This window comes from Peromyscus californicus, unplaced genomic scaffold, assembly GCF_007827085.1.
Source record: "Peromyscus californicus insignis strain IS unplaced genomic scaffold, ASM782708v3 Scaffold_19__1_contigs__length_69161282, whole genome shotgun sequence".
Classification (NCBI taxonomy): Eukaryota; Metazoa; Chordata; class Mammalia; order Rodentia; family Cricetidae; genus Peromyscus; species Peromyscus californicus.
In genome coordinates, this window is record NW_026294491.1 from 3,637,011 (window position 1) to 3,662,731 (window position 25,721).

Below are 25,721 nucleotides of genomic sequence, written 5' to 3' on the forward strand. Positions count from 1 at the left end.
CCATGGACATCAGAGGACCACTTTTGGGGGTCTGTTCTCTCCTTCTAATATGGATTGTGGGGATCAAACTCAGCTTGTCAGGCTTGGTGGCACCTTTCCCCATCAGTCATCTCGTAGTCCTATTTGGTTTTTGTTTTTGTTTTTTAGACAGGCACTCACTTGTAACCCTGTCTGACCTGGAACTTGCTGTGTAGACCAGGCTGGCCTCACAGAGATTCCCTCTCCTTAGAGATCTCCCCGCCTCAGTCTTCTGAATGCTGAGCTCACAGGAGAGCTTGACTTCATGGTACACAGGACACATCCTGTCAACCTATAACAAAGTCAACTCAATTAGGAATGACAGAGTCAGAGCTGGTGGCGCAGTCTGGCAATCCAGCAGGTGATCATCATCAGAGCTGGTGGTGCAGTCCTTCAATCCAGAGCTGGTGACGCAGTCCCGCAATCCGGCAGGTGAGGACCGAAACTGGGAGGACCAGGAGTTCACTGCATTATTGAGCTGTGGGCCACTGGGAGCTAAAGGAAGTCCTGTACTTAGAAATGGTGGTGATGTAGAGGAGGCTGCCTGCATTACACAAAGTCTGGATCTGATTCTCAGCACCCTGTAAGACTAGGCATAGTGGCGCATGTCTGTGTTTCCAGCACTCAGGTAGAGCTGAGTGAGTTCTGTCTTGAAAAAAAAAAAAAAAAGAGATTTCTGCAAATCCCCCCCCAAAAAAAAGAGGGGGCTGGCTGTGTGTCTCCTTGGCTGTGTGCTCACCAAGCGTCCATGACACTAGTCAGTTTCCCAAGCGAGCACAGAGGTGATACAGAGAAACAGGAAAGATTGCTAGGCAGGTTATAGTCATGAAAGACGGTGTGAAATGTTCAAGTGTCACGCCTGATGGTGGAGACCAGCACTCAGGGTCCCAGAGAGGTGAGTCAGCTGCGGAGCCCATTCGCCTCTGGGCCTCTCCTACTGTGTCGGACCATCTTGGATGGAAGTCGAAATGGAGTGTCTTACCAGACCTTGTCCCGACACGCAGCATTACAGGCTGTCACTCAGTTGCTGAGTCCTGGCATTGAGACCAATCAGGAGCCTTTGAGTTCTACATACAGTTGGGGTTCCTGTGTGCTTTCTCAGGGGGAAGCAACTCGAGACAACTTGCAGAATGGTCTTACTTGCCAGATAGACTTCCCATAAATTGGCATGCTGGTTAATTTTAACAGCTTGGAAGTTACATAAATGTCCAACAATAGAGAATCAGTTAAGAATAAAATTCATTATAGTGCCTAAGTATAATATAAGACTACGTAGCCACTAAAAAAAGTGTTATCACTGGGTGTGGTGGCACACGCCTGTGATCCCAGCACTGGGGTGACTGGTACAGAAGAATGAAGAGTTCAAGGCTGGCCGGGGCTACATGATGAGTTCCAGGACAGCTTGGGCTATAGAGTGAGACCTTTGTATTAAAAAAGGAAGAGAAAAAAAAAAAGTTAGCCAGGCATGGTGGTGCAGGAGGCAGAGGCAGGTGGATCTCTGTGAGTTCGAGGCCAGCCTGGTCTACAGAGTGAGTTCCAGGACAGCGAGGGCTACACAGAGAAACCCTATGTCTAACTACCACCCCCACCAAAAAAATGAATAAGATAAAAGTGAAGGATTGCCAAAAGAAACTATTTGAAAGGAAGATGTTTCCCCTTTCAAGACAGCGCAGCGTGGCGGTGTAGACGCAGGGCGGTGTAGACCCAGGGCAGTGGAGACCCAGGGCGGTGGAGACGCAGGGCGGTGGAGACGCAGGGCGGTGGAGACGCAGGGCGGTGGAGACCCAGGGCGGTGGAGACGCAGGGCGGTGTTTTCCTCAGCACTATTGCTAGACACCCAACAGAAGCAACCTGGAAAGGGCTCATTCTGGCTCAGGGTTCAAGAGGCACAGCCCTTTCCAGGCCCTCGGGGTGGTGGGAGGACACCACGAGAGGTAGCAGGTCACACCAGGAAGTGGGGATGGAGGACAGAGCCCGCCTGCCTGTCACCCTCAAGCCCCGCCCCTACACCCTGTGTGGCCAGCTAGGCCTGGTGTTCACATGGAGATGGGCAATTCTGCTCTGGAGACGTCAGGAACGTATAGTACAGCGTGTGGTGGGGGAAGACGTCAGCTCAAGACAGGGCGGCCAAGCAGAAAGGGTGGAGCACGCCTCTCATCCATGTGCGGGAGGCGAGAGGGGCCTAAGGTCTGGACATGGGCTCCTATGTGTGCTCTGTGGTCTGTTTGAGGGGGGGTCTCCTGTAACCCAGGGTAACCTCAAACGCCGGTGTAGCCAAGGATGGCCTTGAATTGTGTATCTGCCCACCTCCACCCCCCAAGTGTTGGGTGCTGTGACTTTGTGCAGAAAGCCAGGTTAATAGAGAGGTGCTGACATGAAATCACCCTTCAGGTGAGCATTATCTGGAAAGAGCATCACGGCCTTGGGCAGCTGTGGGCCGTGTGAGGAGAGTTAGACACTGCATTATAGACAGCACAGTATTTATTTTTAAAAATAATGTGCTGATGTGAGTGCAGATGCCCTCAGAGGTCAGAAGAGGGAGTTGGATTCTCTGGAACTGGAGTTACAGGTAGTGGTGAGCCCCTTGATGTGGATGCAGGGAATGGTCAGGTCCTCTGCATGGGCAGCAATCCATCTCTCCACACTCACAATGGAGTCTTGAAGGGACAGAGAGCTTTCAGTTCTGAAGGATGAAAGGGGTTTCCGACCCTTAAGGTTCAGAGTGTGAGTAGGCACTAGTCAGACCGTGTGATTTTAGCCGTGATTTAGCCCGGCCTGGCCCACGTGCCGGGAGTCACGAGGCAAGAGAGCAGTAGACAAAAGTCAAGTTATAATTCGAGGTTGTCCTTGGTCTCGCTGTCAGGGAGGCTGGGCTCGTTCACAGCTGCCAGTGGGAGGGAGATGACTGGGTTCTGGGGGAGCTGTGAGGTCACGTTTATCAGCTCGGTCCCAGTGGAGGTTGTAGGAGGTCATGGCCTGATTTCTGAGAGAGAGGCAGAGAAGGGGTCTGTGACCTGCCTCCGGGACTACATTCAGGCACCACTTCTATGCCCAGTGTGTTCTGTTTTTAAGACAACATTGTGCTCTGTAGTCCAGAATAGGCCTCAGCCTCCTAAATGGCAGATCTACAGGCCAGTAAATGAGCTAGCATGGAAATGTCTTACTGCTTCTGGGAACATTTTCTTCTTTCTTTTTTTAAGACAGTCTTACTGTGTGGCCTTGACTTGGCTGGCCTAGGACTCACTATGTATATGTAAACCAGGCTGGCCTAGGACTCACTATGTATATGTAAACCAGGCTGGCCTAGGACTCACTATGTATATGTAGACCAGGCTGGCCTAGGACTCACTATGTATATGTAGACCAGGCTGGCCTAGGACTCACTATGTATATGTAGACCAGGCTGGCCTCAGACTCAGAGATCCACCTGCATCTGCCTGAGTGCTGGGATTAAAGGCGCGCACCACCACTGCCCGGCTTTCTATCTTTTAAGGATTTATTTATTTCTGTCTGTGGGTCTCTGCATGTGTGTGCCAGTGCCTGGGCAGGCCAGAAGAGTGTGTCAGCTCCCCTGGAGCTGGAGTTACAGGCAGTTGTGAAACACCATGTGGGAACCAAAGCCAGGTCCTCTGCAAGAGCGAGTGCTCTCAAGCACCTCTCCAGCTCCCGGTGGGCTCTGTAAGCTCGGCAGGTTGGAGATCCCAGGAGTGCACCAGCCTTTGTCCTTTCCGGGGCCAAACTGTCCCTGTCACTGAACTTTTGTTTTTTTGAGTTGAGATATTTCACTTTGTTGCTCCGGCTGGCCTTGAAGTCCTGATCCTCTCATCTCACCCTCCAGAGCTGAGATTACAGACCGGGATCGACACGTTGTCTCAGTCAGGGTCTCTGTTGCTGTGAAGAGACACCATGGCCACAGCAACTCTTATAAAGTTAAACATTTAATTGGGGCTGGCTTACAGTTCAGAGGCTTAGTCCATTACCGTCCTGGAGGGAAGCGTGGCGGCGTGCAGGCAGACATGGTGCTGGAGAGGAGCCGAGAGTTCTACATCCTGACCCGCAGGCAGCAGAAGTGAATGCCGCCACACAAGGCCTAGCTTGAGCATCTGAGATCTCAAAGCCCGCCCAACAGTGACACACTTCCTCCCACAAGGCCACACCTCCTAATAGTGCCACTCCCTGTGGGCCAAGCATTCAATCGCACAGTCTATGGGGCCCAATCCTATTAAATCACTGCTCAGACCTACCCTAACTGGCTCCTTACGGAGAGTTCCGAGACTCCACTGAGACCCTGCTGTGCCGGACTTGCCACTCATACACCCCTACTCTTGTAAAGGCGGGTACTGTGTGGCTGTCCTGGGAGGGATCTAAAATATCCAGGGGCAGGTGGAGGGAGGTCTGGTGAGCGGGGAGATGGAGGACTGAGAGGCTTGAATGAGGATGACCCCCCCACCCCCAAGGGCTCATAGATTTGAGTGCTTGGTCCTCAGTGGGTGGAACTGTTTGGGAGGATTAGGAGGCGTGGCCTTGTTGGAGGAGGTGTATCAATGGGGTTGGGCTTTGAGGTTTCAAAAGCCCACGCCATTCCCAGTTAGCTCCCTTTCTGCCTCCTGTTTATGGATCAGATGTGAGCTGTCTGCTGCCATGCTCGTCACCATGATGACCATGGACTCTAACCCTCTGGAACCATGAGCTCCCAGAGGAAACGCTTGCTTTCGTAAGGTGCCTTGGCCATGGTGCTTTGGCACCGTGACTAGGACAAGGACTGTTGTTCAACAGGTTTAGAGCATCAGGCTACAGGGTAAGTTCCCCAGTCACCGTAGGGCATCACTGATGATAACTGACATGGGCACAAGCACTTCAGAAAAGCTGTAGGAAGATGTGGTGGCTCACATCTGTCACCCCAGCATTTGGAAAGCTGAGGCAGAGGGATTGCCATGAGTTTCTGGAATAGCTTCGGTTACAGTGTGAGATCATGTCTTAATCAAAAATAGTAAGTAGGCTGGCCTTGGCGTCACAATCCTTTAATCCTAGCTTTGGGAGTCTCCTGCAATACTCCCCGAGTCAGCCCTGGTACCGGGTGAGCGGCTAAGGTAGGACCCAGAGTCTCACACCAGCCTTGGCTGTACAGTTAGTTCTGAGTCACAGTGAGAAACATGAAGCCCCATCGTTTATAATAACCATACCAATGGGAAGGTTTAGGCATCATGCTAATGGGAAATTGCTACTGTTAACACTTCCATGAATTTCATTGGCAAAGGACAAAACTGAGGCAGGATAGAAGGAAAAATGGGGAACACATAGGAAGAGAAAGCCCCAGTAACAAATCAAGAAAATCTCACTAACAAGGCCACATGCTTTAACCCCAGCACTGGGAGGCAGAGGCAGGTAGATTTCTGTGGGTTCAAAGCCAGCCTGGTCTTCATAGACAGGGCTACATAGAGACCCCGTCTCAAAAAACAAACAGAAGCCGGGCGGTGGTGGCGCACGCCTTTAATCCCAGCACTCAGGAGGCAGAGGCAGGCGGATCTCTGTGAGTTCGAGGCCAGCCTGGTCTACAGAGTGAGATCCAGGAAAGGCGCAAAGCTACACGGAGAAACCCTGTCTTGAAAAACCAAAAAAAAAAAAAAAAAAAAAAAAAAACCAGAAAAAAAAAAGAAGAAGAAAAGAACCCTTTGAGGCTTGTCATTTGACCTCCACATGTCTAGGTAGCATGTGTGTCTCCCCCATAAGTGAATAAATGTTAAAAAAAAAAAAATAAGTATAGCAACTTATTTTTTTCTTTTCTCGAGACAGGGTTTCTCTGTGTAACCCTGGCTGTCCTGGAACTCACTCTGTAGACCAGGCTGGCCTCGAACTCACAGAGATCCACCTGGCTCTGCCTCTCGAGTGCTGGGTTTAAAGGCGTGCATCACCATTGCCCGGCTAGGTAAGATATTTTAAAGGACTGTTTTTCAGGGCTGGACAGATGGCTCAGGGGTTAGAGCACTTGCTACTCTTGCAGAGGACCCAGTTAGGTTCCCAGCACCTGTGTGGGCTCTTTACAGCCAGTTCCAGGGGATCTGATCCCTCCTCTGCACTTCTTAGGCGCTCACACATGCACCCCACCCACCCTGCACATATATACTTAATTTAAATTTAAAAAATAATTACGCCATAGGTGGGTGTGAAGGCACATGCCTTTAATTCCAGCACTCAGGAGGCAGAGCTGACAGATCTCTGTTAGTTCAAGGCCCGCCTAGGGCACATAGCAAGTCCTGCCAAGGCTACACAGTGAGACTTTCAAAAATGAACAACAACAATTCAACAGCTGGGGGTACAGCCTAGATTGTAGAACGCTTTTCTTGTATTTATGAGGCCCTGAATTGGATTCCCCAGCATTGAAAAAAAATCTGGGCAGAGTGTGGTGGAACATGCCTTTAATCCAAGACCTTGTCTCAAAAAAAAAAAAAAAAAATCTGTTTCTGAGGCTGGGATGTCTATGATCTCAAATCTCAGTACTTGGAGGAAGAGGCAGGAGGATAATGAATTCAAGGTCATCCTGTGCCACATCAGACCCAACTCTCTCCATATATATATTAGTTAAAATTGTAAATTTAAAGGCATACTTCCCTAAATTCTTAACTTTAACTTGCATATGCTAATGTTCTATTTAGAATTCTTGTACATTTTGTATAATACATACATTTTTATAATAAAAAGTAATAACTCACCCTTTGATGGGTGTTCAAAATTAGCCGTGGGCTGACATACTAATTTGCTTTAACATCACCCAGACCATTTACAAACTTTAGCTAATTAAGTTCCTGTAAATATTTAAACTATGTTTACAAATTTAACATACTTGATTTTATTTTCCAAGCACACAGTCCTCATAGGACAGATTTACAAGTCAAATGAGAAAAAGTTTCAGGCACATCAAGCATTCTCAAGGAACTTCATCCTTCAATGTTTAGTTTATTTATATGCTTATTTATTATATGTGTGGGGCGCACTTCTGGAGGGCCAAGGACCATTTCCCAGGATCCTATGGGTCCCAGGTCTCAGGTCACATGCCCTCCAGCAGGCGCCTTTATTTATTTTATTTTGGGTAGGTGTGTGTTTGGTGGTCAGGTATGTGCCTATGGGTGCAGATGCCCATGGAGGGCAGAGAGGGCATCGGATCCAATGGAGTTAGAACTGCAGGCAGCTGTAGCCTGAAGTGGGTGCTGGGAACTGAGCTCAGGTCCTCCACCGGAGCAGTAACTGCCCATAACTGCTGGGCCATCTCTCCAACTGCGACCTTTTTTGTTTGTTTGTTGAAACAGGGTCTCTCACCAACCAGGGACTTCGGTCAGTATTTGCTTGTCCAGTCCTGGGGCTGGAATCCATTACACCCGAAGTATGTGCTGTGATAGGTGGATATGGCAGATACTGAGTAATGTGGGGTAAGGGAATGATTTTTTTTTTCAATTGAACTGTTTGGATAAACATATGATTTTTTTAAATTTTTAATTTTTTTTATTTTTTGAGATGACGGGGTCTCAACGTAGGTCAGGCTGACCGCCAACTCGCTATGTAGCCTCATGAAATCCAGATGTATCTGGTGCAAAGAAGGTACAGTTTCAGGAGACCCACAAATGTTGAGGCGTAGGAGTGCGTGCTCTCGATTTAACCGCAGCACCTGCAGGGTCCATCTGCATCGCGGCAGCCTCTCAGCCTATCCCTTATGCCACCCCGCCTAACTTCTCGCCCCCTGGTTTGGGCAGCTCCGGGAAGTACCTGGGAGTCAGGTTTGGGGGCACTTTGTCTTGTTAGGTGTGGAGGGGGCCAGAGAAGCCAAAGCCCCAAACCTGGTGCTCGCCTTCCTTGCAGATGGAAATGACCGCCTCCTTGCCCTTGGTTTCCAAATCCAAGAACCCACTAGAAAAATTGAGCTCCCAGGCCCCACCCACAAAGGGGCACGCACGCGCGACTGAGGCTGCGACGGCCATCTTGGACTCGGGCAGCACCCTCACCTTCGGGCTGTAACCTCACCCGGGAGGACCAGAGTTACCTCGATATTGTGTTCACCTAAATCCATGGCGGGCATGTGCTCGCGAGGCCAGCGACCCTCTCCTCCTGCCTCCAGGTAAAATCTCGAGCCAGTCACCTTGTGGCAAGTTCTAGCTCAGTGCTCGTTGCTACCCATGGAACTGAAAAGGCGCCTGCCTGCCTTTCTGGAAGGTGGGAGTCAAATGCCCACCCATCACATGTTGTTCCAGTATCAAAAAGAAGTTCTCAGTGTGCGCGCGCGCGCGGGCTCACGGAGCCTTGAGTGTTGGCTTTGAGCTTGGTGTGGCGGCTGCAAACACTCTTCCAGCCTCCAGCACCTGTGGGCGCCCTGAAGGCGATGGGAGGGGGCGAGGGCGCAGAGAACCAACCCAGGCCGGTGAGAAGTGCAGCTTCGCCGGGCCGCTTGGACTGACACGTGATGTGACCGGCTGGGGAGGGTGTCAGAAGCACAAACCAGGGTGCCCAGGACTGAAGGCAGAAAGGAATCTTTGTGAATTTCGGAACATTTCACCGCCCCCAGCTTGTTATTTTTATCCCCCCCTGGCTGCCTCTCGGTAGGGGCTCCCATGCAACATCAAAGCTCCTAGCATCAAAAAAGCCGTGTGCGTGTGTGTGTGTGTGTGTGTGTGTGTGTGTGTGTGTACACGAGGAACGGGGGAGCTGGAACATTATGTCCCTGGCAGGGCTGAGCGTGTAAAAGGACCTTTAGGGTGGTTGTGGGCTGTGGCTCCTGTAGAAAGATGGCCCGTGGGGTCCTCAGAGTGGTACACCTGCCCGTTCAGCTGCCCACCCGAGGGGTCCCTGACTGCCTGGGATGCAGAGAAATAAGAGGGGCTGAGATGGTTCAGTGAGTAAAGGCCTGACAACCTCAGTGTGAGTTCCAGGTCCCAAATGCTGCAAGGAGAGAACTGATTTCCACTCGACATCACACACACACACACACACACACACACACACACACACACACACACACACGGACGCACACTGTGGCACATGTGCCCCATCATACATGCACAGAAAAAAAATATGAGAGTAAGAGCTAAGAGCTGGCCGGGGGTTGGGATTTGTTCTGATTATCCATCTGCAGCCCCATACCCAGGATTTTGGGATCTCAGTATAAGGACTTATGTGGTGTGGAGTCAGGATTACACCAGTCTGTCCAGTTTCCACAATCCAGCATAGGAGAGGTAGCAGAAGGTAAAAACGCCAGGTGGGGTGTTGGGGGGATTGCACAGTTTATTTCCAGACACAGTCAGAGGGTGAGGTGGGGGACCCATCTGCCTCTCCTCCCTGTATTTGGCTTAATGAAGAATTTTCTCTCCCCTTACCCCTATGTTGTGCAAGATAGAGGAGACACCCCCATCCCACCCAAGGAGGGCCTAGGCAGACAAGGAGCATGGGTGGTGATGTGGTTCAAGTATTCACAGGTCCCGGGGGCCACACTGCACCCAGATCCACAACTGCCCCGGCTGGTGTAGTTCTTCAGCGTGGACACCTCCAAACGAGGGCTCACCCCTTCCCATCATAACGACTGAGTCCGAGGCTGTGCAGTCAGAAAAGGAGGCCTCCCAGCAGGCAGACTCACCTGGGGGCTCAGGGGAGGGGTCAGGGTGGTGAGGGTTTCCCCTACCCACTAGGGTGGGGGCAGTGGTCCTTGGATCAAGGGATGGGTGAAAATGGGAAGGGTGCCAGGAAGGGACAAGGTTTGGAGGGCCTTGATGAACATGTTCAGACAGCTGTGGTCCGAACTCTCACCTCCACCCTCACTCTGGGCTCAGAATCCCTGAGAGTCCAGCCACAAGGGCAAAATGGAACAGGGTAGGGGATGGAAGGGGCAAGGGAAGAGTGGGGGATGGAACTGAGGGAGTAAGAAACGGGGGGACTGAGTAGATCATGCACCCTTACAGCCAGTCCTGTTCCTGGGAGCCAGTACAGGGAGGGCCAGGCCATGGGCTCAAATCCCCTCTCAATTTCTGACCTTCCAAAGTAGCAGGAGTCCTGGGAACACAGGTTAGAACCACTGGTCCCCAGGTCCCCAATGTTCTGACTTTGGGCACCGTGGAAGAAAAGGGGGCTTGTCTCACAGGGTAGTATAAAAAGCAAAAAAACCATTAAAAACTTCCTGGGAAGTCGTACCCAGCCTCTTGTCCCTTCAAGGCATCAGTCAGCCCTGCTCAGACAGGACAGGGACCAGTAGCACCATGCAATGTTGGGGTATCCGTGCCTCCTTGATGACCCCGGGCAGTGGTTCTTCAAAGCAGGGGTGCCTGTTTGCTAAAGCATCTGTGCTCTTGGATGAAAGAGAGGACTGTTGCAGGGGAGGGGGGTAGGGAGAGGTTTAGGCTGGGGCCCCAAAGGGCTCCCCAGGAGTCATGATCTGAAGAATCTGTGTACCACATACTGGCCCAACAGAACCACACCAAGAATCGTCATCACACACAGGATAGGGTCTCTGTGCAAATTCAAATTCAGGGCTGCCACCTGTCAGGAGAAAAGGGGTGGGTTACAGAGAGGCTGGACAGCCCGCACAGCAGGGGGACGTCCCGACCTCAGGCACTCACCCAGCCGCCTCTCTGCGCAATCCATCTGGCAATATAATGGTGCAGTATGATATCAGCCAAAAAGCAGGTCACCTGGCCCAGGAAGCCGGTCAAACCACGCTGGTAGACGTACAGGGCCAGGCGGTAGCCAAAGCCCAGGAGAGCCACCACACGGCCCCAGCTGATGCCACTCTTAAATAGGCTGTGGGCAAAGGGTTCCAGAGATCATAGAGAGCCTGCCTTGGGGATGGGTCCCTTTCCTTCCTCCCTGCCCCCCCACCCCCATCCCCCACTGGGAAGCTAAATGGTTGAGCAGCTAGTCCAGGTCAGAAAGTCTGCCTTGGCCTGGCCGCCAATCAGGAAGAGCCTGGGGTTCACAGCATGAAAGGAAAAAGCCAAGAGGGCCATGAGCTGGCTGCTGCTCGTGTAGAGGGAAGGGTGGGCAGACAGGTGGCGGGGACATTACCTGTGAAGGTTGCTGCTGGCCTGGCAGCCCGGGGGACAGCAGAGAGAAAAGGACAGAAGAGATTAGAAGAGAGATCCCAAACCACAGGGGCACAGAGTGGAGCCTGGCTGAGGGCCGGGACAGGACCTGCCAGCCCCGAGCACCCATCTTAAACCTGTCACTGGCTTCTGCCTCTGCTGCCACCTTTACATCTACCCTGACACTGACTCCCTGGTTCAGGGAGAGGACAGTGAACACAGCCAGGCTTGGTGGCGCCTGCCTGTGATCCTAGCCCTCAGGAGGCTGATGCAGGAGGATCAAGAGTTCAAGGCCAGTCTGGGCTGCATGAGACCCTATCTCAAAAACAAAGGGGCTTAAGAGGTGGCTCAGCAGTTAAGAGCAGTGGCTGCTGTCCCAGAGTATCCGGGTTCAGTTCCCAGCACCTCCATGGTGGTTCACAGCCGTCTGTGACTCTAGCTCCAGAGGCCTTCTTCTGGCCTGTTTGGCATCAGGCATGCAAGCGCACATACGTAGATGCAGAGAAACCACCCATACACATAAGATGGGCGGTGGTGGGTCACGCCTGTAATCCCAGCACTCGGGAGGCAGAGGCAGGCAGATCTCTGTGAGTTTGAGGCCAGCCTGGGCTACAGAGCGAGTTCCAGGACAGCCAGGGCTACACAGAAACAAAAAAAAAAAGATTAAAAAAACAACAAAAATCAAGCCAACGTGGCTGTGGTTTGAAAGTGGGAACACCGGTTTAAGGTGCTTTCTCTATTTCCCGGGAGGTTTCACAGTGGTGGTCAGTGGCAAGCTGGGATGTGAGCCTTGTAGTGAGTGACTCTTCGTCCTCAGCATTGGGTGGCCTCTTAGATGCCATTGCATCGCAGTTGACCTGACAGAAGTTGGTGGCATGTCTCAGCTGGGCTGCAAGGCCCTTGGGAACATTCCCACCCCAGGGCACTAGATGGTGCCTGAGCTCCTAAGAGATTCGAGCTAAAGAGTGAATGGGGCCCAGAGACGGGGAGACGGGTGGGGATTGTGTCTGAGTTCACTGGCACTGTCCCCAGCCAAGGAGCCCATCACCCACGTGTGTGCAGGGTGGAGTGATGGTACCTGGAGGCAATCTTGGTGAAGAGTTCATAGGCATTCCCAGCTGTGGGCTGGAGCTGCTCCAGTAAATTCTGGAACTCGGTGTCGTATCTCCGGTTAATGTCATCTCCAATGATGGCAAGCTGCCGACCCACCTGACCCAAGACGCTGTAGCAATGAGAGTCAGAGAGTGGGAAGTTAGCCCTGGGAACTGGGCTCATGGCAGAGAACGGATTCTCCTGGGGTGGAGTGGGGTCGGACGTTACCCAACCCCTCTGAAGATCCTTGACAGTGCTTGTGGACAGGAGGGCCGCACTAAGGAGCAGAATTGCAGATGGGGGCGAGAAGCCAGGCGGGGAAGGGAGGAGATGACGGAGACAGGAGCCCTGCCCCCTGCCCGCTGGGGCTGGAGCTTACTTGTTGGGTTCTAGAAGCAAGTTGTCCATCTCAGGGTTGGCAGGGGCAGCCGCCCCCTGGGTCTCTTGTTCCCGATGGTGGAGATGAAAAACGTAGCTTCGAAAGACCTCCTCTGTGTCCTGGGCAACCTGCTGCTCTGAGGTCGGAGCTGGGAGTCAGTAAGAGAAGGCTGTCTCCAGGCACCCACCCCCCCTTTCACTGCTTCGTCTAGCCCCTTCACGACACTCAGCCCTCCCCCACGGTGTTCCGCCAGTGTGTCATTCATTCCTCATGATAGTCCTGGCCTGCAAGTGAGCTCCAACCTACAGATGGGGAAACTGAGGCACACCTTCCTATGGCAGTACCACTGCCCGCCCTCCCCACTGCCTGTGGGTAAGTACTTCTACCCTAATATTGCTGCTTATACTGTTATGAAAACCCAGCTGCCTCAGCCTTCCACTGTGGACTTAGACCAGGGGCTATGCAGAAATCCCTTACTGTGGACTGAGACCGGGGGCCGTGCAGGAATCCCCCACTGTGGACCGAGACTGGGGGCCGTGCAGGAATCCCCCAGATTTCAGCACTAGACTGGCACTGCTGAGGCCTCCACCTTGTGGACCAAGCAGCTCCCAGGTCCTCAGCCTCCCCAGTGTGTAGATACCATGTACCCCAATCTAGTAAGTCCCTGTAATCTATGCACATTCTATCTGTTCTGCTCTTCCCAAGAGCCAAATTGCAGAATAACACCGCAGAACTGGGCTCCTGAGCTCTCGGGTGGACATGGTCCCCAGTCCTTAGAGTGTAGGAAACAGGAAAAAAAACAAACTGAAATCAGGAGCCTTGGACCAGTCGAAGGAGAATGGTTTCTGTCTTTATTTTTTGAGACAAGGTCTTGCTCTGTTGCCTTGGCTAGCCTGGAACTCGCTCTGTAGACCAGGCTGGCCTCAAACTCACAGAGATCCTCCTGTCTTTGCCTCCTGAGTGCTGGGCTTAAAGGCGTGAACCATCACACATATCTGGGGTTGGTGTTTTCATTCTGAGACAGGGTATCTCTACCTCACTCTAGCCCAGGCTGACCTGAAATTCATTTTTTTTTTTTTTTTTTGGTTTTTCGAGACAGGGTTTCTCTGTGTAGCTTTTGCGCCTTTCCTGGAACTCACTTGGTAGACCAGGCTGGTCTCGAACTCACAGAGATCCGCCGGCCTCTGCCTCCCGAGTGCTGGGATTAAAGGCGTGCGCCACCACCGCCCAGCCTGAAATTCATTCTATAGGACAGACTGACCTAAAACTTGTGCCAGTCCTGTCTCAGCCTCTCAAGTGCTGGGATTGCAGACATGAGCTACCACACCCAGCTCACACACACCTGGGATATGAACCCCAAGTCCAGGGACCAACCTGACCTCCCTGCCCATCCACCTGAGAGAGGCGGATAGGGCCGCCATCTCACTTCCTCCCCCTCCCCTGTTCCTGGACCTGACTGGGATAAGCCAGGTCACTTCCTCCTTTCTCCCACAGCAGCAGGCCTGGCTCTTCGGTCTCCCTCCCTTGCCTCCACCTGCCCCTGTGCCCAGAGAAGCCTCACACCCCTGCACACCAGCCCCATGCCTTTCTATCTCTTGTGCTTATGGGATGGTGAGGGGCAGGAGGACCCTTACCAGAAGGGGAGGGGGAGTCATCACAGTCCTCCCTTGGAGGACCTGGTCCTTGTCCAGATGCCATCTTTCAGGTCTTAGTGGACAGCACTGTCACCCTGCGGAGACAGGTGAGAAAAAAGCAGAGATGAGGCTGGGTGTGGTGGTGCATGCCTTTATTCCCAGCACTCGGGAGGCAGGTAGATCTCTGAGTTCGAGGCCAGCCTGGTCTACAGAGCAAGTTCCAGGATAGCCAGGACTACACAGTGAGACCCTGTCTCAAGGGGAAAAAGAAAAGAGAGCTGAGAGCAGGGTCAGCTGTCTAGAGACCCCAGAGAAGTCCTGACAGGAGTGAGGGAACCCCACGTCCCCCACTGCCAAGAAGACTGCATTCCTCTGGGACTAAAGTTCCGCCACCTTGGGGGTCTGGTGGTGTCTCCTGGGAGCAATGGGAACCCCCTGGTCCCAAGCCTTAGGGGAGACAGGAGAATTGTTGAGGAAGCCAGGCAGAGACCAGGTGAGGTCAAAGCCTCCAGAACGCTGTGGCATGAAGGCTCTCACCCCAGGACGGGGGGTGGGGAGCTGCTTTGAGAGAGTTGGGGGGCCTTTCTGCTGTTTCCGAGGCTACCCGTCCCTTCCTCAGCCTTCCACCTCCCCGCCGTGAAAGCCTCCCTCCAGGGTCCACTCCCCGAGGCCGGTGGGACATGCTTGTTTCCCGATAGGGCTTGCCAGCAAACTCTTAAGAGTCTACCACACACTCCTGACACTTAGGAGAATTTTGTTGACGGTTCCCATCACTGGCTGGTCGTGGTGTGACATGCTTTGATCCTAGCACTTGGGAGACAGTGAGTTCTAGGCCAGTCTGGTCTACGACGTATGAAGTCCCAGGCCAGCCAAGGCTACATGAGATCCAGTCTCAAAAAATAAAAGGAAAAAACCCCCACGACACAGGTACAGCTAGCACCCACCCTCACACCTGTTTTACAGGTTGGAAAAATCAGGGCAGAACGAAATGAGTAGCTGGGCCTCAAGGTCAGAGAAAGACATTTGTCTTGCAGAATTTTTGTTTTTTGTTTTGTTTTTCTTTTTCTCTTTTTTCTTTTCTTTCTTTCTTTCTTTTTTTTTTTCGGTTTTTCAAGACAGGGTTTCTCTGTGTAGCTTTGTGTCTTTCCTGGAACTCGCTTTGTAGACCAGGCTGGCCTCGAACTCACAGAGATCCGCCTGCCTCTGCCTCCCGAGTGCTGGGATTAAAGGCGTGTGCCACCACCGCCCGGCTAGCTTTTTTTTTTTTTAAACATGTATTTATATATGTTTTATGTGTACGTGTTCGTGTGTCGTGAAATATGTGTGGCGGTCAGAGGACAGGTTTTTCAGGAGTGGGCTCTCTCCTTCCATCATGTGGGTTCCAGGGACAGAATTTGGGTTGTCACACTTCGTAGCAAGCCCCTCACCTGCTGAGCTGTCTCGATGGCCCAGATTTTTTGTTCTGTTCTGGCCTCAAATTGAGTATGGGGCAAAGAATGATCCTCCTGCCTCCACTGTTTGAGTGCTGGGATTACAGGTGAGCTGGGGATCAAACCCAGGGCTTTGTACGTGCTGGACACACATTTTACCAGCGAAGCCACATCTCAGCACTTACTTCATGGTTTGTTCCCAGGGCATCTCTCCTTCCTATTACCACCTGCCTAAAAGTGAGCCGGGACCTCACAGCCTCCTCAGACTGCCTCACACCACACACCTCACCACACCCCTACTCTGTGGGACCTCACAGCCTTCCAGCCTGCCTCACACCACACACCTCAACACACTCCTACTCTGTGGGACCTCTCACAGCCTTCCAGCCTGCCTCACACCACACACCTCAACACACCCTACACATGGGTGCTGTTTTCTTTTGGTTATTGATTTATTTACAAATATCTATTTTAGACAGGTTCTTACTAGACAGCCCCAGGAAGGTCTTGTACCCCTTGATCCTCCTGCCCCAGACACTGGTGTGCTGGTATTATAGGTGTCCTCTACCATGCCACACCCAAGTCCATTTTCCTCTTTGACCAGTCTTGGCCGCTGCTGGTGTCGACAGTTATTTCCTGAGGCAAAGCAAGACCTTTCGCTTTCAGTTTGCACCCCTTTCAGGAGTCCCACTCCCTCCTGGGCAGCCTCCATCCCTCCAGGAAGTGACCCTCTTGTCAGTGACGAGGGTGCAGACCCACCTAGGGCCGAGCATAGCAGCCCTCTGTCGCCCGCCCGGGGCTGAACACCACACTCACCTTTGTTCTCAGGCTGCAGACGATTTTTGAAAGTTACTCTCTGAAAAGGGGTGGGGGAGGGCTGGCTGCCCTTCACTTTCCCATCAGGGCTGGAGTCTGGGCGAGCAGACCCACTCCTCGTCTCCGAGAGCTAGGCCTTATTAAGACAGCCCTCGGCTTGGCATGTTCCACCCAGCGCCTCCTTCCGGAATAGGGGGCTCTTCCTGCTGCCCTGGTTCTTAAACTCGGTAATCCCAGGCCGGCAGGGCCAGGGGATGCTGACTCTACCCCCCAGAAAACCGCCCTGGAGGCTCACTGTTGAGAGCAGGTCGGGGGTCTCAGAACAGTCTGTGCTGGCCTGGGCCCCCATCCGAGTGACCTGACTTCCCACTACATCCACTTGCTGGGCCCAGGTTGCATGTTTCCCACAACCAACCTCTAGGCTGTACCTAGCATTGGTCTAGGGGTCCTGGGACAGCAAAAGGGATCAACTGTGAAATTTCTGTCTCTGTCCTTGACCTTCACCCTCCCCTCCTTCCAGATAACAAAAGTCCCGGTTGCCTGGCATCCAGGGCCACCAGAGCCTGGACAAGAAGGGACACTTCAGCTGGAAGTGGCCCTGTTTGGATTAGACTCCAGCATGGCTTTAAGGACCACCCAGGGAAACTTCAAGTCTTCCCTCCGCAGCCGGTTCCCGACGGGGCTTTCTGCCCCACCCTGGGCCAGAGCTGCCAGGATTAGGAGGATGGGGTTTGGCGCTGACTGCCAGCGTACCTGCCCGACTCTGGTCCAGACGTGGGATGGCTCAGCAGTCTGAAGACAAAGATCCCGGAGGGCTGGTGGCTGATCCCGGGTGCAAGATTTCAGGCCTGACTTGGAGGAACCCGAGTCCGTGAATTCATGGTGTCTGAAAGCCGTCTCTGGTTGTCTCTTGGCCCAGGAAACCTCGCGACTTTGTGACCATAGAGGAGCCGGCGGCTCCCGGCAGTGATCAGCTCCCTCTAGAGGAAGTTGCTTGATGGCGGCCGGATGCAGATGCACGGGGAAGCTGCTGCTTGGCCGAAGGTCCTATGGGCCAGGCCTGAAAGCAGCTGGTCTGCAGCATCCCGTGCCTGCCCCGTCCCAGCCCAGGGGGGACGCCCTCTCTTTACTGCCTTTCCTGACTCTGGTTCCAGACCCTCCTCTTCCATATTCTCCCTGTAGTGGAAAGCAAAACACCACAGCGAAACCAGGATGGAGCTGGGGGTGGTGATGCAGACCAGCAATTGCAGTTCTCAGGAGGCTGAGGCAGGAGGATCAGGAAATAGAGGCCAGCCTGTGCTACATGACACCCTGAAAGAAAGGAGAAAAAAAAAAAAAAAACCTCAGTAGAATTTGTGCTGTCGTCACCTAGACCCTGCCAGGCTTCAGGGACTGGCCTCAAGCACAGAATAAACTCCAGAGAGACAGGAGTGTGTGGAGTCCTGTTCTCAGGGTCTGTACCCTCGCAGCCTCCCTGTTCACCCTCAGCCAGGCCTCCACAGCCTGTGGGTGCAGCTTTTCTCTGTGTCTCAGCTGCCCTCGGTCTCTGCTGAGCCTGCCCCTGCCTGGCTCCCCGTCCCCCACTCTCCTTCCAGCCGCACCCCCCCCCCCCCCCCCCCCCCGCCTCCAGTTATTCCTCCCCACCCCCACCCCCACCTCTCCGCTGCCTTCTAGAACTCCTGGAAGTTTCCAACTGGAGGTTTCTATTAGCAGTTGGTCCTGGGCTGGCTGCCATGGCTTCTCCCTGAGTCAGGGTCCCTCTCAGGATGGCGGCCCAGGCTCGGACTCCTCGGTCACGGTCACGAATCTTGGGTTGTTCTTCCCTGTTGCGCTTTCTTCGAAGCCTGGTGAGGAGGAAGGGCAGTTCTAACAAACCCCCGACCAAGAGCCTGCCCAGCCCCTCACAGGAGCAGGATGGTGTCTCCCCAAGGATGGGCCGCCAGGGAGGTCGTGGGAGGAGGGAGCCACGGCTACATGCCATGGTACCCAGGGTCCTATCTGCAGCCCCCTCAAACCTGCCGCTGCAAGATGCCTTAGGGCTGGGCACCGGGGACATGGGGTCCCAGACCCTCACCTCCAAGGACACCCTGAAGCTCACAGCCCAGGGTGTAGAGGTGACATCAGTCCCCACCAGAGAAATCAGGGAGGTTCTGGGGCACCAGTCTGAGAAGAAAGGAGAGGAGGAAGAGCCAGCAGGGGAGGCCTCTGGGGCCTCAGGAGTCTCAGACAGGTGAGGAGCTGCGGCTGTGGTGGGGGAGGGGGACCTGATCCAGATAGAGCAGGATACACGCTGGAGGCCATGGGTGGAAGCCCATGGATGGCGAAGGGCTGGGGTAAGGGATCCTGAAGAGTGAAAGTCCATGCTGAGGGACAGTGCCAGAGAAGGAGGGATCCGCAGATGGGGCTGTGAGGGGCGGCTGGACCGGATTGAGTACCAAAGACGAAAGGGAGCTGGGGTGCGGCTCCTGGGTTGCAGCATTACATACTCCAGGCCCTGGGATTAGTCCCCAGCACAACAAAACAGTGAGAGCCAGGCATGGTGGTGGTACACGCCTTTAATCCCAGCATGAGGGAGGCAGAGGCAGGCAGCTCTCCGAGTTTGAAGCCAGCCTGGTCTACAGAGCAAGTTCTAGGACAGACAGGACTACACAGGGAAAGCCTGTCTTGAAAAACTGAACAACAATAACGAAGTATAATAGAGATGACAAAGGGGTGTTTAGGGGCTGGACAGGCGTGCCGGAGCTGGAGCCTCTGTCCTGAGCCGGTGCTTCCGGCCTGCCCGCTCACTCCCCCTCCCTGGCTTTCTTTCCCGCTGGTCTTAGCAGCCATTCCCTGTGTGGAAGGTACCCAGCTCCCCACTTCCTCCCTCCCTCAGGGGTAGGAAAACCCCTCTGATAGAGACCCCTGGGAACAGAGCAGGGGCCTGGGAGAGGGGGCCAGGTCAAGCAGGTCTGGGGAAAGACCCCAGGTGGACCGGGCCCTGACCACATCTCCGGGTGTCCCCCGACTCCCCCACCTGACTGTGCTTTGGGATTAGGGAACACTTTGCCCAGGCCCTGGAGACAGAACAAGGATGCTTGCAGTGGGTTCCGGGACCACTGGCACTCATCCCTGGGGCCTTCGTCAGAGAGGAAGAGGAGGGCCACCGTCTAATCGAGATTGGTAAGTACGATAGCTGTGGAGCGGGGAGAAATGAACACCTCTCTTCTAGGACCTCGTGGGGTGGGGAGCCCAGCAGGACATGAGACATAATCTGAGGTTTGAACCCCGCTTCCTCCATGCCAAGTTATATGTCGACAGTGGAACCCTGCTGAATATCTGCCCCACGCGCCTCAATCTATAAAAAGGAAATTCAAACAGCACTTGTCTCTGAGGCACATGGCAAGCATCAGTGAGATGCTCTTTGTCAAGGGCTAGAGCCAGGCCTGGCACACAGTAGGTGTTGAGTAAAACAGGGCAAGAACCAGATGCAGTGATTGAGTGGGCCCGGCACAGAGTAGGCATCCTGTTAACACAGGGCAGAGTCAGGTGCAGGGAGTGGGTCCGGCACACAGTAGGCATCTGTTAACACAGGACAGAGCCAGGTGCAGGGACTGGGCCCAGCACACAGTAGGCATCTGTTAACACAGGACAGAGCTGGGTGCAGGGACTGGGTCCGGCACACAGTAGGCATCCCGTTAACACAGGACAGAGCCGGGTGCAGGGACTGGGCCCGGCACACAGTAGGCATCTGTTAACACAGGACAGAGCCGGGTGCAGGGAATGGGCCCGGCACACAGTAGGCATCTGTTAACACAGGACAGAGCCGGGTGCAGGGACTGGGCCCGGCACACAGTAGGCATCCCGTTAACACAGGACAGAGCCGGGTGCAGGGACTGGGCCCGGCACACAGTAGGCATCTGTTAACACAGGACAGAGCCGGGTGCAGGGACTCATTCTGTCCAGCACTTGGAGGGAGGAAAGAATTGCCGCAAGTTTAAGGTCTGCCCAGCTTCGTAGTGACATCCTTCTCTCAACAAAATAAAGTGATAGCAATAACAAGCTAAGGATAGTGGGCCCCGCCTGGAACCCCAGGAGGCAGAGGCAGGAAGGTCGGGAGGTGAAGGCCAGCCTTGGCTACATAGCAGAGTTTGAGGCTAGGCTTCAGGAGTTGCCGTCTCAAAACAAATCCACAAAAAGCGACACGAGGACGGGACAGCGAGATGGGTCTTTAGGTAGAGACCGCTGCCAAGCTTGAGTGAGGACCCGAGTTTGGTTCCCGGGACGCCATGGTGGACGGTGAGAACAGACTCCTGCAAGTTGTCCTCTGACCCTTGTACACACGCCATGGTGTGGCCCCGCCCCCCCTCCAGGATAGAGAAATAAAAATGTCATTAAAAAGGAAAAAGAAAAAACCCATCAGAATAGAGGGCTGCTCCTCCCTGAATGCCCTTCCCCCTCCCTCTGGGACTGGCATCCACCAGCCGGCTGCCTGCCTCAGTGACGGATACTCCGCAGGAGACCTCAGGCTGACGACCTCTTGCAAGGCGGGGCCCACGCCGTGGAACTATCTCCTCGGCTTGTACAAGCAGCTCCAGAAGTCAGCCATGGCCAAGGTCAGCGGGGCTGGGTCCCGGGACCTCTGGCTTGCCGAGGGGGAAACGCTTCCTCTCGTGTCCTGGTTTGGGGAGGAGGGGACACGGGCCTGGAGTCCTGAACCCCTTTACAGGCTCAGAGACCAGCCGTGCCTCAGTTTGCTCTCAAGGACGGCTTGTCCCATGAGGAGAAAGGGGAGCGCGAAGAAGCGGAGGAGGACGGTTACCTCAAGCTGTGTGCCCCATGCGTCGCCACCGTCCAGTCTCCGCTGCAGAAGACTTTTAGGTCCACAGATACAGTGGGTAGGTGTGTCAGCCTGACATTGCCGGGGTCACAGGGTCTGGCTTTGGCCAGTGTGGCTTAGGGAAGAAACTCGAGCACCGGCCACGAGGTGGCAGCAGAGGACCTCCGGTGACGGACAGGGATGGCTGTTGGTTGACCTCCAGCCCTAGCTAGGGCCCAGCGGGACTACTCAAGCACCCCCATCCCCACCCCCGCATCCCACCCAGCCCCGGCCTGGGGGAGGGCGCCTCCAAGCCGGGTTCGTGCTTAGCAACCCTAGAGCCGCCTCAGGGTGGCATCAGATAATAGCAGTTGGTTCAGTGACGTAGTAAAAGTCACTTGGCCTGGAGAGCCGGCTGAAGGTTAAGAGCACTTGTTGCTCTTGCAGAGGACCCTGGTTCGGTTCCCAGCACCCATGTTGGGTTGCTCACCACTGCCAGTGACTCCAGCTCCAGGGAATCTAACACCCGCTTCTGGCTTCCATAGACACCTGTGCACAGATACGCACATTAAAAAAAAAAATAAATAAATAAAAACAACAATAGCCAAAATACCCCTGAGATACTGTGTGTGCTTACACAGCCATCACCGGGGCCATTCTTTTAAAATGTGATTTGACACCTCTGAAGTGGTTGATGCTATAACTCCGCTGATGGCATGGGAATTGAAGTGCAGAGAGGTTGAGTAACTTGCCCAGATCTCACAGCTACTAATGACAGAGCTGGGACTTCATTTCAGGCAGTTGGGGCAGTTGGTGGCAATACCCTGGCAAACCCTGCCCAGGGGCAGCCTCCCATTCCACTGCAGGAAGAGCTCAGGGTGTGGGAGAGGCTATGCCTGGCTGGCTCCAGGTACCTGAAGGCTTTGCAGGAACTGGCCCAGGTCAAAGTGTTGAGAAGAGGGTGGGCATGCAGTGGGGACTTCCTGAGCTCTGCCAGCCCCACACTCTGGGAAGGCAGGGATCGCAAACCCCATTTCTCCTGCAAGCTCAGTCATGTCAAATGTGTGGCCTCATTTACCCCCCCACCCCAGCCAGTTAACCAGCAATGCAGATTCCTCCGGGGATTGCCAGCATCCTCCAATTCCATTCAGCCCCGAAGACACAGTTTACTGGAGATGGCACCAGGTCCCTGCTGGTTGAGGGCCTAGCACGAGCACACTGTCCTCTGCTTTAGACCCCGATCCCAAGCCCGGGTCACTCTATTTGACCTTCTGGCCAGCAGGCCACTGGTCAGGGTTCTGTGGCCCCCTGCTGGAGTTGAAAAACTTGTTTGAGCATCTCACAGAATTTAGGGTCTGAGGGATTTGTTTTTATTGTCTTAGACATTCTCATGAGGTTGTCTAGGTAGTCTTGAACTTGCGATCCTCCTGCCTCAACCCCTTGAGCTGAAAGTTCCACTTTTCTGTCCCAGTCTTTCTGGGGAACCCCCCCACACACACACCTGCAGCTGCCTGCAGAGGAGCTGGTTGCCATGAGCATTACAAGAAACCTAGTGGCTTTGAGGGTCTGTGGGTGCAGGGGGACATGCCAGGAGGAGCAGCGGGCGGATGTCTGTCCCCACGGCTCAGAGCCAGCCCCCCTCTTTGCCTCACAGGTTTTGTGGAGTCAGAGCTGAAGAAGATTCTGGAGGTGAGACGTGAGTCCCGCCTCTGGAAGGTGGGCAACCCGGAGGGCCGGGAGCTGCTGACCCGGCCAGACATCACGCTGGAGGAGGCCGGCATGGTGGACGGCCAGGTATGCCTGGGTGTCCATCTAATCCACTAGCCATGGAAGTGGGGTGAGGGTCCCTTATCTCACACGGGCCTGGCCCCGGTTTCAGCCCCCCCCACAAACACACACGCATGCATGCACGCACACGCACACACACATACGCACGCACACACATGCACACGCACATACACACATGCGCGCGCACACACGCACACACACGCACACACACATACATACACGCACACACACACAAACACATGCGCGCACACACACGCACACACACATACACACACAAACACACACACGCGCGCGCACGCGCACACACACACACACTTCAACAGTTCTCACTTAAACCAGTGTTGTCCCTGTCTTGTTTTGCTTGTTTGTTGAGACAAGGTCTCTTGTAGCCCAGGCTAGCCTGACTGTATGTAGCAGAGGCTGGCCTTGGCCTTCTGTTCCTCCTACCTCTACTTCCCCAGTGCTGGGTTTACAGACAGGGAGATTTTTTTTTTTTTTTTTTTTTTTTTTTTTTTTTTTTTTTGGTTTTTCGAGACAGGGTTTCTCTGTGTAGCTTTGCGCCTTTCCTGGAACTCACTTGGTAGCCCAGGCTGGCCTCGAACTCACAGAGATCCGCCGGCCTCTGCCTCCCGAGTGCTGGGATTAAAGGCGTACGCCACCACCGCCCGGCCCAGACAGGGAGATTTATCGAGATGGGCTAGCGCTTGAACAACACGACTCTTTTCTCTCATTCACACCAAAGCCCACAGACACACACAGGCTCCAGGGAGCGACCATACATCATCCGTGCCCGTTCCGAGTCAGTCTCCATCCACTCAACGTTCCTCTCCATGACTCAGTGGACTCTGCCCTGACGGTCTCTGGCTCACGGAAGGGAAGGGCCCGCAGCCAGAGCCTAGTCAGAGACCGCTCTGCTGGGTCATGACTTTAGCCTCTGCAAGGACGGGCTGAGACACTACAGCAGGACTCCACAGACTCCTCAGTGTGCAGGGAGGGGTGTTGTGTGTGCGGTGGGATGGGAGTGGGTAGGAGGGTGGTGGAGGGGGGTGGGGGTGAGGGGAAGACCTAGGATAACACAATGGCTGACTCTACCAGAAATTCACACCTGCTGGGCGCTGAGGGCGTCCTAAGCCGCCCACACGCCCATGCCCCAGGAGCCTGATGCCCCCACACCCCTAAACACACAGCCGTGTGGGCGCTTGATGTTCCCCTCATACTGAGGGGCTCCAATCCTGGGATCTGTTCTCCTCCAGGACCTTGTGAGCCTGCCTGCCCTTTTCATCCTGGGCTCACAGTCCTGGGCTAGCATTGGCAGCATCAGGAGACTTGGGAGTTTCTGGATAGTGCATGTGGGGCCCCCAGTCCTCTCTTTGGGGGTCAGAGGTACATCCTCAGCTCCTGCCTTCCATAGTAGGTGTTTCAAAGTCCCACCCTCTCCCCACCACATTTTCTCCTCCTCTGCCCTTAGAGCCACTTGCTAAGGGGGAGAGAGATTGCCCCTCAGCTTTTGGGGAATGCCAGGGACCTGAGGGATGGACCTTAAGGGAGGTGAAGCTCCATTCAGCCGGAAGAAACTATGCAGGGCCCCCAGGACAGAGGCAAAGGGAAGGGAGGAACCAGAGGTGGAGGAGAAGCATTCCTGCATTATGGGGGTAGTTGGCTCAGGGTCGGTGAACCTGGGTCAGCTTTGGGGTGGTGGGGAGAGTCTGGAAAAGGTGGCTGGGGTGATCTGGGGGAGAGTGGATGGGAAGGTTCTGGAATGCAGAGCAGGGAATATCTTCTTCACCCATGTCTGCCCACAGCACCTGCTCCTGGAGGAGATGGATGATATGGGGAACTGGCCTCCTCCAGAGTGAGGCCCGTGCCGGCAGGAGCCACCGTGCCCACGCCCCTGGGACCCCAGTCCAGCATATGTCTCTTGTTGGGACACATCCAAGGAGTCCCTGTGGCCCTGGGCTTTGGGATGAGTAGTATCCTGTGTGTGCGTGTGGTGGGCCTGCCCAGCACTGCCCCTACCCATCAGACTCCGGCAGATGATGTTATTAATAAAAACTTAGTTTGACATTAGCTTCCTGGGCTGTCTGTCATTGGACTCTGCCCTCTCCCTCACTCCTGGAGCGAGCCAGGCTATTAGGGTCTCTAGCGAGTCCCTAGCTTGTGCCTGAAGAGCAACTAGTGTGGAGGCCACCTCCGGGCACAGGGGCAGGGAGGGCAGGAGGATTTGGGCTAACCTGGGGGGTGCCGCCTGCCAGCAAGAAGGAGAGTCCCCAACTTCCCTCTCTCGGAGTTCCCAGGCTACACTGTGTCCTCAGCGGGAGGATCCGGGAATTCTCCCAGCAGGAAGTTCCTGCCCAGCCAGCTCAGGGACAAAGCCAGGAAAGAGGCCCTGAACTGCAGGGACCTGCTTCAGGAGAGCTGGCAGCCAGGGCTGCTGGGGGCAGGCGAGGAAGGGTTCCCCGAAGTTGGTGTGTGTTCGCTGCCATGCTAAAACACTGGTCAGAAGCGAGCTGGGGAGGAAAGGGTTGATTTCATCTTAGAGCTTTCTGTCCATTGTGGAGAGAGGTCAGGACAGGGACTCAAGGCAGGAACACCGAGGCCATCGAGGGGCAGTGCTGCCGGCTTATGTCCTCTGGTTTTCCCAGCTACCTTTTATTTTCTTTTAAGATTTATTTAATGTGTGCACAAGCATGTATGTGCATCTGTTGAGGACAG

At 54.3% G+C, this 25,721-nt stretch overlaps 2 protein-coding genes across 4 annotated transcripts; one reads left to right on the top strand and one right to left on the bottom strand.

The window, feature by feature from the left end:
• Positions 1-9,265: 9,265 nt before the first annotated feature.
• Bak1 (BCL2 antagonist/killer 1) lies at positions 9,266-18,587 on the bottom strand. 3 transcript variants are annotated; one of them, XM_052744341.1, is made up of 7 exons: positions 18,080-18,205; positions 17,177-17,734; positions 14,178-14,272; positions 12,544-12,691; positions 12,151-12,294; positions 10,611-10,791; positions 9,266-10,530 (listed from the first exon to the last, which is right to left on the bottom strand). In XM_052744341.1, exons 3-7 carry the CDS (start codon positions 14,239-14,241, stop codon positions 10,420-10,422), a joined length of 648 nt encoding a protein of 215 aa, XP_052600301.1. In that variant the 5' UTR covers positions 14,242-14,272; positions 17,177-17,734; positions 18,080-18,205; the 3' UTR covers positions 9,266-10,419. The 3 variants fall into 3 exon arrangements, with proteins under 3 accessions (XP_052600301.1, XP_052600303.1, XP_052600304.1); XM_052744343.1 differs by having other exon boundaries at positions 12,544-12,679; positions 18,080-18,198; XM_052744344.1 differs by lacking the exons at positions 9,266-10,530; positions 10,611-10,791 and adding exons at positions 10,805-11,710; positions 18,498-18,587 and having other exon boundaries at positions 18,080-18,267.
• LOC128114391 (gametogenetin-binding protein 1-like) lies at positions 18,085-25,071 on the top strand. The gene is made up of 6 exons (XM_052744345.1): positions 18,085-18,653; positions 19,461-19,585; positions 20,921-21,018; positions 21,132-21,300; positions 22,876-23,015; positions 24,812-25,071. The coding sequence occupies exons 1-6, from the start codon at positions 18,190-18,192 to the stop codon at positions 24,863-24,865; spliced, it is 1,050 nt and encodes a 349-aa protein (XP_052600305.1). The 5' UTR covers positions 18,085-18,189; the 3' UTR covers positions 24,866-25,071.
• The last annotated feature ends 650 nt before the right edge of the window (positions 25,072-25,721 follow it).